Here is a 13,963-nt window from a genome sequence, read left to right as displayed (position 1 = left end):
CAACTTCCAAGTGAAGTGGTGCTGGCTCCTACCCTGGGGGTCTTTAAGAGGAGGCTAGACAAGCACCTTGCTGGGGTCGTTTGACCCCAGTACTTTGTCCTACCATCACAGGAGGTCAGACTTGATGATCTGCTCAGGTTCCTGCCAACCCTACTAACTATGAAACTATATATTGGTTCAACTCTCAATGACCAATATGCAGTAAGACTATTCAAGATGTTAGTTAAAATTTGCCTTCACTTTTCCCATAACTGTGCATTTAGAACATGCCATTACATTTTTCACCAACAGACATAGCTGAACACTTGAAAAGACAAAATCTCCAAATCTGTGATTTCTCAGAGGCAACCTCAGGAGAGCTGTGTGCTGAGTTACTGATGTAAACAAAATTCCCCAATGCAGTCAATGTGACAGATGCCTACTTCATAGGATCAGATCAGGGCTTCATAATATCATGAATATTTAGATATCCGTAAGTTAATGCATCTCGATACTATTGTAGTTGAGACCCCAGTAGTTCTGCTCACAATAAAGTCTTTATTATAAACCCGATAGATTCAGGATGGAGCCTGTTACTGAGCAGGTAGGTACCAAACACAAAACCACTATAAACACAGAGTACTTTTCTCCAGGCACTCAAGAAATGCATAGTTTTCCTGACTCTCCCTACTATGGTATTGGAAAAGATGATTTTGCTAATACAACATGAAACAAAGCAGCAATGAGAACATGCATTTGTATATTACAGGTAAATTACAGGGCCAAATCCTGTGCTCATTTACTCACATGAGTAGTCCAATTGTCTTTACTTGGTTTTCCCCGTGAGTCAGTAGAGAAGGATTTGGCCCTTTCTTTACAACCTATGATGTGAGAATTGAATATGATCTGCTTACCGAAGGATTTCTTTCCGAGTGAAAAAGGTACAATCCTGTAAAAAAAAGAAAATGCATTAATTTACAAGAGAGAGAGATACGACCTTCAAGAAAACTGTTTCTTGCTCCCTGAAAATACAAGTTAAATTCAGGCTGGGTGTAAACAGTTTCAAGTTGCTGTGCTAAGCTCAATCTAACTGTGGCTCGTAACAGGGAGTTGTGGACATGGTGCCATAAAATAACTGGAATCTGAATTCTCTTAAATCTGAGGAGGTCAGGACTGTCAGAAAGGCTTTGTGTATTCATAGGCTGAAACATCAAAATCCCTGCCATGTCTGTTGTATGTGCCATCGGTGGCTTTGCTCAGAACAGTCACTGCACAGTAAAATGACCAGACTAGAAGGGGTAGCTATAGAAAGGAGCTCTATGATGAAAATACCCAGTATATACAATTCAGGGAACTGTTCTTCAACTCTCAACACTTTGCCGTAAAATAGTTTTAAAATGATCTAATTAAAGTACTAGTATTGATAACAATTATTTGTACTGTAGCAGTACACAGGCACTCTAGTCATGAATGTTATGCTAAGTGCTGTACATATACAGTATAAAGAAATACAGTCCCTGTTCCAAAGGGCTTACAAACTGACTGAGTTTTTTATATATTTTATACTTAAGGGACTCAGTGACAAGGTAATAATTTCTGACCTGTAAATGTCTAAACAGAGCACGTGGGAGAAGAAAATGATTTAATTCCTGCATTTTACTCACTTAAAGGAAAAGCATTTCATTGCTATACTGAGAATCCTTCTGGCCCACTGTCTGCTCCTTCCAGGAAGGGGAAAGAGAACTAGCATAGCTAGTTGTAGTTGCATCCCCTAAGTTGTCTCAGGTTTCCAGGTAGGCTATCACGCCTGTTTGGCATCAATAATTAAGTTCTCTTGACCCTCTCCATATGAAGTGGTAGGAGAAGCAGTTCCTCCTTCAGCATATTGTATGGCAGAATACTGTTACGGGGCACAATGGGAGGACGCCTTGTGAGTTGCTGACAGTGATGTCACATTGTCTGGAACTGCACAGAATGAAATCTGAGCCAGCTGGGTAGGTGCTTACTAATTCTAACACATGTAACACCTACAGTCAAGGTACCACTTGAAGACGATTCATTTACTAGCAAAAGACTGGTACAGTTGGATAAACAAATATGATGTTATCAGTACCAATCTTCCTGTAACCATGCAGACTTGTGAAAGCAAGACTGTTACTTCACTAGAGAGCTGAGAAGCAAATTCATGTCCAAATGGATGCAAAGATGGAAAACAGATATTATCCTCAATGAATTACTCAAGTAAACCTCTTCTGGTTCAGACCTCTTTCTGGCAACAAATACACCCTCTACTTTATAGGCACTTTAGTTAAGACAGTACCTATAAACTTGTTTCAAGACTAGATGTTCAGATGACTGCACACAGTCTCTAAGAAGTGTTTTGCCTTTGAGAAGATTGGCTGTTCTTCCCTGGCAAATGCTAAGTAATTTTATTGAATTTTGTAGTGATCTGTGGCAATTTAATTCCAATTTAATTAAAGACTTTTGCCCAGGAGAGATGCAGAGCTGAATCATCTGATTTTCATCTGGAGATTTCATTCATACAAAAATAACTAACAAAAGAACAAGTAGTAGATTGACATATATTCTCTTTTTCAGAGAAGAAGGTGGAAAGGGCTTGAGAAACCAGGGTATACTGTCTATGTTTAACACTACTGATACTTGCTCTCCCTCAAAGGGAGACGGGCACATTTTCTACCATGCACTCTACTGACTATGGCTTATTCTGCTAAGAATTTAAAAACCTCACACCCATCTACTGTGCTTGGAGTTTAAGGCTCACCCGACACCTGCCATAACATCACACGGCAGTTCCTTCTGTGGGTGTAACCTAAATTAATGAGTGGGGATGTGCCCCAGTGAACTTACCTCCTGGACTCAATCTCAATAATGTCAGTCAAAATATTCCCTTCCTCCATGATGCCCATTGCTACACAGTAGACATGGGGTTTTCAACCACAGGGTTTGTGTACCCCAGGGGGTACTTTGGAAGGCCCCAGGCGGTATGTGGCAGCAGCACGAAGAAGCTGTTGGCACTTCTGGTTTTGCCAACATGTGGAGGACCCCCTCCCTGCTCCCACTCATCAAATGGCCGCTGGGGGACTTCTCACTTCTCAACCAGCCCCCGGGGGTACCCTGACCAAAAAAGGTTGAAAACCCCTACCATTGCCCCTCCATCTACAGACTGTGTGTATGAAGGTTCCTGGAGGCAAGACCTTGTTTTCCAAGAAGGAAATGCATAAGTTGTCATATGGATTAGTCACTGAGGAAATGCTGAAAGGTCACTGCTGTCTTTAGAGGTTAGATGTCATTTAACCATTTATCCACTTAGTGCACCATCTCTGGTTAATTTCTCTTTTTCTGTCTTCATTTCTGCCTGTGGCAGTGAATATAATGAGATTCTTTTGTAAATAAAGCAAAGTCCAATTAACTTTTTTAAGTTTTCTGTCCCATAAGCTGAATTTTCTATTTTAACTATCAAGAAACGGGGGGTCCATTCAGATGTGCTTGCAAGTCATTTTTACATTATCCATTTTGTTAATTAACAAGAGTGCAGTTGCTGATCTTTCAGAGCAAGGAATCAGTTCTGAAACTAAATATGAATAACTTCTTAAAACATTTCTAGGGAGAAAAAACATGAAAGAAAAGAGCTGGGGAAATGTTCTAAATACTCAGGATTGGTTTTGAATAGCAATAGAGATTGCTCTGAAGTCTTAAGTGAGAGACATTACTGGGAACTGTATCATTACAGGAAACTTCACTGTTGAGTTGTAGCTGGAGAATAAATGCTACTAAAATGGTAAGGCCCAAATATTCCTGGATGTCTCAGCTGACAATTTTCCTCACGAAAAAGTCACTGAAGATTTTAGATTTGTTTTTGGGGTTCTAATAAATAATACGATCATAGAAAATAACCTTGGATTGAGAGATCATGATTTGATTGTGTTTGAATTAAATAGTGGGATAAACAAACGTAGCTCTGTACTGACATTTTTTACTTTTAAAAGGAGAATTTTTATAAATGAAGGGAATTATTTAGGGAAGTCAACTAGACAGGGCAGTTCAAGGACTTGAATGCAGAGGAGACAGATTTTCTTTAAGTTCAAAGTTCTAAAACTATCAAGAACCTGTATCCTAAAGTAAAAACTTATAGGAACAAGCTCCAGACCTAAGTGGAGGAATAACCGCTTCAAGAAAGATATTAGGAAAAAAATGAGAGCATACAAGGAATTTAAAAGGGATATCTCAGCAAAGAAAGCTGAGTTTTGGAAAACATGAATTCTAGATGATAAAATGAAAATTCCCAAAAGACCTTGCAAGAAATTTTGCAACAAACAGCAAGAGGCTCTTCAGCTACAGTAAAATAAAAGGAGAATATGGGAAGAAAAGGATGGGGCTACTATGAGGATGGGATAGAGATTTTTTTTGACTAAATTAAATTCTACAAAATGAGTTTCATCTTAGTGTCTTTAAAGAGGGTGTTGTTGGACAATGCAGCAAAGGCAAGATGAATAATAGCAATTAGGGTATGGAAACAGAAATTACCACAAGCAAGGTAAAAATATAACTTCAACTCCAAAAGAGCTGAGTGTACTCAGTCTCAGAGGACCACATAATCTCCATCCCAGGATTCTCAAAGAACTGGTTCATGAAATTGCAGGCCCAGTAGCAAATATTTTTAATAAATCTATCAAGTTGAAGATAGTAACATATGACTGGAAAACAGCAAATGCAATACATATATTTAAGAAAAGGAAAGAAGTACCTTTGGCAGTCACATGCCTCTTAGTCTAACATCAATAGTATGCAAGGCTTTAGAACAAATTTAAAGGAAAGAATAGTCAAGGAGATAAAGGTAACTTAAAATGGAATAAAATCTAACAGTGATTTATCAGAGGTAGATCATGCCACATGTCTAACCACATGTCTTTATCTGATAATGCTAATGATTTTCTAGGCTAAAGAATGAGGTAGATCTCATCTAGCTAGACTTCAGTAAAGCACTATGTGGGAAATTACTAGTTGAGATGAAAAAATGAAATGGAATGGGAATAATAAAGGAAATAGGAGGCAGGTGAACCACTAGTTAAAAGGGGAGGAGACATTAGGTAGTACTGAAAGGGGAAATATTATTTTAAAAGAAGAACTCAAACTGGAGCAAGTGCAGAGAAGGACTTCTAGGTTAGGAGAATGGAGAGACTATCAGACAAGAGGTGACTAGTAGAGCTTGTCTAGTTTAGCCTAGCAGAATGAAAGCTCAGAGGGGATACATGCTCTTCATATACAGGAAACCCTCGTTATTCATGGGTTTGGCATTCACAGTTTCAAATATTCGAGAATGCCAAACCAGCATTTTAAATACACTTTATACACTTCCAGGAGCTCCGCGCTTGCTGCTGCCATGCTCCCACCACCACTGCCGCACTCCCACCACACTCCTGCCATCACCACTGGAGCCGTGCCCCTGCCCCAGCTGCCAGGCGTACTGCGTTCATGAATGCAGACTGTGTTCATGAACACAGTGTCTTACTCGCGGATTCCGCCATTCGCGGAGGATACAAGAATGTATCCCCCCTAAATAGCAAGGGTCGCCTGTATACATAAAGGAGCTAAACACCAGGGAAAGTAATAGAGCTATTTATCCTAGGAGACAATGCTGGCAAATAGGTATAAAATGGTCATGAATAAATTTAGCTTGGAAAGTAGAAGGTTCCCAACCATTATAAAAGTGAGGTTCTGTAACAGCCTTCTGGTAATAGCAGCAGGCAAATCTTCTCTTTTCAGATGGAGCTTGATTAATTTATGAAAGGAATTTGATGTGATACCTGCAATAATGGGGAATTGGACTGGATGCAGGAAGACCCCTCCAATCCTTTCTAACTTCCTTATTTGTAGTATGGATTTATATGTATAATATATATGTACCAGTGACAAAGCAGGGGGAAATTGACCATTCTAATATGGTAGGGCTTTGCATAGGAGAATTATAAATAACTAGCCACAGTGCACTGAAGACACAAACTGCTTCTATTCCCATTAAAGTCAAAGATAAATTTTCAAATCACTTCAGTGAGAGCAAGACTGAGATTTTTGAGTCATACCCAAGCTTTAAAATTGGAGAGTTCAAAAATCTTAGTCCTACAGTCTTGGTCCTAACATTGAAAATAGTTTAAAATCATGCAGATTTCTGTGTAGAAACTACTGGAACAAAATCATCTCCTGTAGAATTTGGCAGATTACAAACAAAAAGACAGCATAGATCTGTAGTACAGCATAAGTAGAGTTAGTAGTTTTAAGCAAGAACTCTGGCTGGTACACAATTTGGAGAGGGGTCTGTGAATTTGATCTTACCTCCAGTAACAGAAATGAGAGTTTTACCACTAACAGTAATGACCTTACAAACAAGCTTAAAAGGCCCGATTCTCCAGGCAGGCATGCTGAGGTTTAATTGGTACAGTACTCAAGCTCATGAAGGCCCAGAGGTCTAGGGTGAATGGAGATGAAATGGGGGCCCTAAATTGAAGCAGTGGGTTTTTAAAAACACCACTTCAATTTAGGGCCTTTTAAACCCCGTGTTGTGCACACACCCACACACACTTACTTGCCTCTCTGGCAGCAGTGGGGGGAGGCGGGGGAGGGCAAGCTACTGGTGGGTGGAGTGGCCCTTGGGCTGCAGGGGGGTGCGGAGCAGGGAGTGGTGCTTTCCTCTGCAGCAGAGGTAGCCTCCCCCAGGTGGCACCCACCTGCAGGCACCCGGTTTGGGCAGTCCCGGGCAGCACCATAGAGGGCAGCGCCGGCCCCCCATGCAGGCTCTGGGGGCGGGGTGTTCAGGCTCACTGCTTTTCTTTCTGCCTTCCCAGGCTGCTGCCAGGCTACCTGCAGGGCTTCCTGCAGGGCCCCTGAGCCCAGTGCTTCACTCTGCGGCTGCAGGGGCAGCAAACTAAAACTCTTCCTTGGAGGAGTTTTAGTTTGCTGTGTCCCAAGTCATTTAAGGCACATTACACTGCCAAGCAGCTGTAATTAATGCGCAATACACTGCTGATGCATGCAAACACTGACACCATTAAAGCAGTCCAAAAGCATTTAGCCCGTTTTAAAGTGTTGTGCACACATGCCCCTCGTTTTGTCTACACGCAACTATAAAGAACAATAGCACAATGGAGTAGAGAACTGAGGTTCTTAGGTCCTGTGCCTGGCTCTGGTATTGACTGCTTGCCTAACTTTGAGCAAGTCTCTGAGCCCTGATTATAAAATGGGGTTAAGCCATCTCTTCCCAGCTCCAGAAAGAGACTATTTTAAGTGTTGTTATAATAAGGCCAGGAACTTTGTCTTCTTCCCATACATGTGCTGCAACTGATGGATGAATGTCCATGATAGACTTTAGAGGTATTGTAGTCCAATGACACACAGATATAATCACAGGTTCTCTGCCAGTCCCATTAGATCTTCTGTAAACTACTTATTGAATGTTGTTGGATCTTTAGAGCTGTTGAAATGTGGCTAAACAATTAGGGAGACAGATAACTATACTGGGGATGCTGTATTTAATTTTCAAGAAATGTCAAGTGTACACGCAGAGTGTACTATATTAGATAGTGCCAGAGTAAGTTTAGGATACAATTCATTCAGTGGAATCTGCTGGCATCACTGTAGCCTGCAGCTTATGAATGGAAGGTATAGGGCCCATTGAGCAAGTTACCATTAACACTAGAGGACAAATACTGTTGTGTATAAAATGCAAAATAGTAACAGATCTATGTGATGTCCTCACAGGATCCGAGGGGGACACTAACTGCAGTTTGGGTCAATGGAAAGCAAGGGAGACAGACCCTGGAATAAGCAAACAATGATGTGCTGACATTAAAACAATCAGGTTTAGGAGGTTATTGCACTATCACATTATCACACCAATTTCCAGTTTATTTCTTCTTAGATATCATAGATGTATAATCCTACTCTTTTTATTGCAAATGTTTTATTGAGGCCAGGTGTATTTAAAATTGGCAACCTCTGTAACAGAGGATTAGGAATGAGGAAATAACGGAGCAAGTAGAACTATGTTTCGGCATATGTTTGTGCACACTCTGAGGCACAAATGAAGGTGCTTGTTTTGGGCACACTCCTGCTCCCCTTGAATCAACCCAAAAAAGTTACACACATGCCATGGGTCTCTGAGTAATTAGCTACTATTTTAAAGCTAACCTGTGGAAAAGAGATTTCTTCTACTGTAGTAGGAGACAGAGTGATGATGTCTTGGACAGCAATCAAGACTGAGAGGGAGGACACATGACTTCTAGTCTTGCCTCTCCCACTATTTGCTCTCTGACTTTGGTCTCCCAACCTGTATGTGTGTTGTCTCTTGGATCTGTCGCTTCCTAGGTTTGTATAGCACTTAGAAAAGCTAAAAGTGTCACTTTAATACAGTTGAGAATATCATATGGACACATCCATATCAAATGACTGCAGCAGAGAGACAATCTGGGACAAAAAATACCAAGCATTTGATCTAACAGCCATTGAAACTGGACATTGTCAGTAACTTCAATGTGGGCAAGATACTGGATTGAAATTCCAACAGCAGAAATAAGAAGTATTTACTATATCAAGCCTCGTGTCCATTTTTAAATTTCAAAAATATCTATTCTGAAATTTTACTTTGTGAAATTCTTATTATTCTTGCAGCATATAAAAGACAGTATTTTACCATAATGAGAAAAACAGGGTTTTGCTAAGATGCCATCAGTGCATCACACTATACATTAATCAAAGAATCTGTCCAGATGAATGGATGTTTTTGCTACCCTGAGTGGGTGTTTTGCCACTCTGAACAATATCACTTCCAGCAATAACCCTCGTCTGCCCACTGTCAATTTAGTCATGTTTTCAGATGTATTTCTCTTACGATCACAGTTAGATCAAAATTATATGCATACTCATGTACCTTAGCAATTTAGGATTTATATTTGTCAGGAAATTAAAAATGCTTGTCAGAACGTTAGATCTACAGTGACAAAGGTAACAATTAAATGGATGTTTGATTCCTCTCAGAAAAACACAGGGTAGAAAGGAAGGCTATAGATATGCAAAACAGGTTTAAAAATTCAGACTATGTAAATCTGTATCACACATTGCAGCAATAAAGACAAAGCTGCCAAAAACTAATGTATAAAAGGCAAAGGTTTATGTATTTACAAAAATCCGTTGTCAGAGTATCAGAAAGCAGCAGTTAAGACCTCTATGCTGGTATTTAGAATGATTACAGCTGGGATTTTAGCTGGTCTTTTTGGCAGTAGCAGATGAACAATTAATTTTGCTTGGTGCATATTCAATGGAAGATGAGTAGATAAACAAGAATCAGACTAATGTCAGCTCTCATAAACCCTTATTATAGTAAGTAGAATTGAAATCAGTGAGACTACTCAAGTAAGTCAGTATTTGTAGCATTTGGCCCTGGGACAGAACTGCAACACACTAATTTATGTTGGAGAGTAATGATCAGAAGGGATCCTGGTTTTCTCCGTTTAAAAATCTGCCTGCCCCTTCCCCCAACACTGCACTTCCTGTAACTTCCTGACCTGGCTTTATTTTATAGATTGCATCTCTTGGCAGGCCATAAGAGGTGTTTGCTATAGGGTGGTTTTAAACTGATACCTTTAATTTATCTTTTATCTCTATATTGACCAGTGCTTTAACAAAGGAGAAAATGTTGGCTGTATAACAAAGCCTGCACTAGCAGGTGACATAAAGCAATAGTTCAGCTGTTTTTTACTACTTTTACTGTAAAGATAACTAGAAACCAACCTGGGAAACAAAACTGATGTACTAGATGATGAATAAATAGAAAGTAAATTATAGTCCCTACCTCAAAAAGCTTACAAGGGAACAGATTTGCAAGGGAGGGGGAAAAAGAACTGGAAAATCTGAGGCAAAATAGCTCTGTGCCTCAAATTCTATCACCTTCATCTACACTAAGACAATAAAGAAATAAATCTTGCTCATCCTACTCATACAAAGAGCTTCACTGAAGGCAGTGGGATTGACAGTGTGGTAGAAGGAGTAAAGCCTGGAGATGCACATGCAGCATCTCACAACAGTCTCTCTCACTGGGAGATGCAGGAATGGATTAGGCCAGTATATATAGTCTTCACATTGCTTTATTATATCCTTTGATTACCCTGAATTGTGTTATGCTTTATACGTAAGTTATAACTCTTGGCTTACTTTTTCTTCTCATTTCCCCTGCGCCATAAGTATATGGACAAACGTACATTTTAACCCACCTAAAAGGGGAGATGAAGCTGCTGCTCAGGAGGGTGCCACATCTGATGGGATCTAATCATTAGGGCTGTGCGAAATGGCACTGTTTCATTTTGCCTTGAGTTTTGATGGTTCAAAGAAACAGTGTTTCGCCTTGAATTTCATTTTGAGTCAAAACAGCTGTTCTGTTCCATCGAAACAGAAAGGCTGTTTCAAGGCTGTTTTGAGTTTTGCTGGGGATGGGGAGTCAGACCAGCTGGGCTGACTTCCCCGACCCCTGAGCTAGATCGCGCCGGGGTCGGGAGGCCTCATTTTGTTTTGAGGCTATTTCGAGGGCTTTTGTTTTGTTTCAATTTTGCTGTTTCAACCTTGACATTGGTAGAAACAGTGTCGAAATGAAACAGCCATCAAAATTTCGCAGAGCCCTACTAACCATCTCTCCCTTTAGCTGCGATTTCCACAAATAAAGGCCAAAGCAGATTAAGTGGATGTTGGAAGCAACCCCAATGTTATTGCTTGGGCTTGACCTACTCTGGATACAGAGAACTTTGGTTCCCAGTGTTTTCAATATGGCAGCTTTCGCAGGCAAAAACTGGACTTTCCAGTCCAATGCAATACTTAAGCCTATCCTTAACTCATGCTTCTTATATGTTATCAGTATTTTAGGGCTTGTATAGCCATAGATTTATTCCAGAATAGCAATAGCTCCATGTAAGGGTTTTCATAGATTGTAAGGATAGAAAGGACCTTGAAAGATCATCGGGTCTAGCCCCCTGCACCAAACAGGAAAGCAGTGGTGATGTGTAGGGGATGCATGTATAACCCTTGAGAGTGCTGGTTCGCCCCCTGACATCCACCATTCCCTTGCAGAGGGAGCAGGCAAGAGCGCTGGTGCCCCCCCAGAGTGCCGGTTGGGGAGTGGGGAGCCAGGAGAAGCAATCCCCGCAGTCCCCCTGCAACTGATTACACTCACCCAGAAGTGTCAGCGGTGTGCTGCTGCCACTTGTGGGTCAGCATGATCAGCCATGGAGGAACCCCCTCACCCTCTGGTCAGTGGGATCAGCCATGGGGGGATCCCTCCCCAGTCACTGACTGGCTACTGGGGGGCAGGGACAAGTACCCCCCCTGACTCAGGAAGCACCAGTTGCCCATTCAGGAAAGATAACTGGGGGTCAGGTGACCTAAGCGAGGTGACTGTCTAATCTCTTGAAGATTTCCAGGGTAGATGATTGTACCAACTCTGGAGGGATCTTATTCCAGTCTGGACACTGTCATGGAGTGGGGTCCTAAGAGCAGCCGTGATCTCTCCTAGTGCCCCCCCTACCATGCCAAGTAGGTGCCAATGCACCCTCGATCTTGCCCGCCACGTCTTTGATGATAAGATTATTAAGGGAGGCTGCCTTTTTATCCTCCTTGATATGGTACCCCTGACATACTCCAATCTGTGCCCCGTCTATGGTGACTCTGTGCACTCCTGCCTCAAGGGCTACACGTGACTCCTACCACCCCTAATACCATGCCCCAAGCCTCTCAGATGTACTGGACATTGTCGAGTCAATTACTGTTGCCTGCGCCCTCCAGGCTTGTCTTCTACTCGTGGCCCACACCGGGGCCCTTCTCTGTGTCCTCGCCTGCACTGGGACCTATCTCTGTACTCTCGCCCACACTGGGGCCCTTCTTGTCTATGCGCCCTTTCTGGGCTTCCAGTCTGTGTGCCCTCCCTGGGGCTTCCCGTCTGTAGGCGCGTGCCCTCCCTGGGCTCCTCGCCTATGCGCCCCCTCTGGGGCTCTGCCTGCCCTGGGGCTTCTCTCACATTCGCCCGCCCTGGGGCTTCTCTCCGCGCTTGGGGCTCAGGTGGCCGTAGCCATGCCTGGCCTCTAAATCCCCTCCTCAGGTTTACGACTCCTGTGGGGCTCAGGTGGCCTCAGCCTTACCCAGCCCCCCAATCCACTGTGTCCCTTCACAGGACTGGGGTCAATGCTCCCTTAATGCTGTGCTCTCTCTGGCATCGGGGTCTCCACATCACTGTGGAGCCCCATGAGGCCTCTTCCTACCCCTATTAGCCTCACCCGGTCCTCCGGTGTAACAACAAACAACAGAATGTAATAACATGAGCCAATTGGCTACAACGCAAAGCTAAGCCTCTTGGCTAAAATGTAAACTCTAAACCATCAGGCCATTTATCCTCCCAAATCCCTACCAGGGCTTCCTCTACCCGGCCTCCTTCCACGGAAGCTGTTCAGACCATCGGGCTTCTCTACCCTGCCTCCTTCAACAGAGCTCCAACTTCCTCGGCTGCCAGACGGGAACAGTCTCTGGCCTCAGCCTGGCTTGTTTATATAGGCCAGGGCCTGCCCCCTTCTGGTCAGCTGACCAAACTGCGGTTGCCCCGGCAACCGGCACCTGTAACTCTTTCTAGGAGCGGAGCACTTCAAAGCCCTGCGACAGACACCATGACTGTGAAGAATTTTTTCCTAATGTTGAGCGTGAATCGGTCTTCCAGGAGTTTGTGGCCATTACTCCTAGCTTTCCCCTCGGATGCCCTGCTGAACAATTGTACTCCCTTTATGTAGTCCCCTAGCGGTAAGCTGCTACCTGGTCCTGTCTCACCCTTCTTTTCCTCAGGCTGAGTCCCAGATCCTTCAGCCTTTCCTCATATGGCTTGCCATTTAAGACACTGATCATACTGGTGACTCTTCTACAGACTCTCTCACCCAGGATGTCCTTGTTAAAGTGTGGTGCCTAGAACTAGACACCGTGGTCCAGCTGTGGTCTCACCAGTGCTGAGTACAGCAGAAGAAACATTTTGCTCCTTGGTTTTGCTGGAGATGCATCAATTGATGCATGCCAAAGTATTATTTGCCCTACTGGCTACAGCATCACACTGGCAGCTCATTCATACTGTGGTCTATTATTACCCCCAGGTCCCTTTCATTCATGGTGCTAGTTGGTTTGGTGATGCCAAGCGTGTAGATGTGTTGGGGATTGCTCATCCTGAGGTGGAGCACTTTACATTTCTTAATGTTGAGCTTCATCAAATTCTGATCCACCCAGCTTCCTAGCCTGTCTAGGTCCACCTGTATCTGTAGCCTATCTTCAAGTGTGACCACACTTCCCTAAAACTTGGTGTCATCCATGAACTTAGCCAGTGAGCTCTTCACCCCTACATCCAAATCATTAATAAAGACATTGAAAAGTACTGGACCAAGTACCGACCCCTGTGGGACACCACTGCCTACTTCTTGCCAGGATGACACAGATCCATTCACTACAACTCTCTGGATCCTATCGTGCAGCCAGTTTCTTGCCCACCTGACTGTCTTGGAGTTAAGCCCACAATCCTCTAATTTTCTCACAAGGACATCATGGGATACCAGACCAAAGGCCTTTTGGAAGTCTAGGTATACAACGTCAACCTGCTCTCTCGTGTCCAGGTGGCTAGTTACCTGGTCATAAAAGGAGTTGAGGTTGGTAAGCAAGACCTGCCTGTGACGAAGCCATGCTGGCTGTCGTTCAGAACCTTACCTTCTGCAGGCTTATCACAGATAGACTCCTGGATTAGCTTTTCTAGGATTTTCCCTAGGATGGAAGTTAGGCTTATTGCCCTATAGTTACCTGGGCCCTCCCTCCTGCCTTTCATAGTTTCATAGTTTCTAGGGTCGGAAGGGACCTGAGCAGATCATCTAGTCCAACCTCCTGCCATGGCAGGAAAGAATACTGGGGTCAA

General features: G+C 43.0%; 1 protein-coding gene across 1 annotated transcript in view; it reads right to left on the bottom strand.

The window, feature by feature from the left end:
- CIB2 (calcium and integrin binding family member 2) overlaps positions 1–13,963 on the bottom strand; it is a 108,095-nt gene that overhangs the window by 87,547 nt on the left and 6,585 nt on the right. Inside the window, exon 2 of the mRNA XM_019533383.1 lies at positions 894–928. Coding sequence (XP_019388928.1) covers positions 894–928 — 35 coding nt within the window. The remainder of the gene's footprint in view (positions 1–893; positions 929–13,963) is intronic.

The sequence above is a fragment of the Crocodylus porosus genome, unplaced genomic scaffold (assembly GCF_001723895.1).
Source record: "Crocodylus porosus isolate Cpor-Errol unplaced genomic scaffold, CroPor_comp1, whole genome shotgun sequence".
Taxonomy (NCBI): Eukaryota; Metazoa; Chordata; order Crocodylia; family Crocodylidae; genus Crocodylus; species Crocodylus porosus.
The sequence above is the reverse complement of the archived record's forward strand: the minus strand, read 5'-3'. Positions and strand labels throughout refer to the sequence as shown.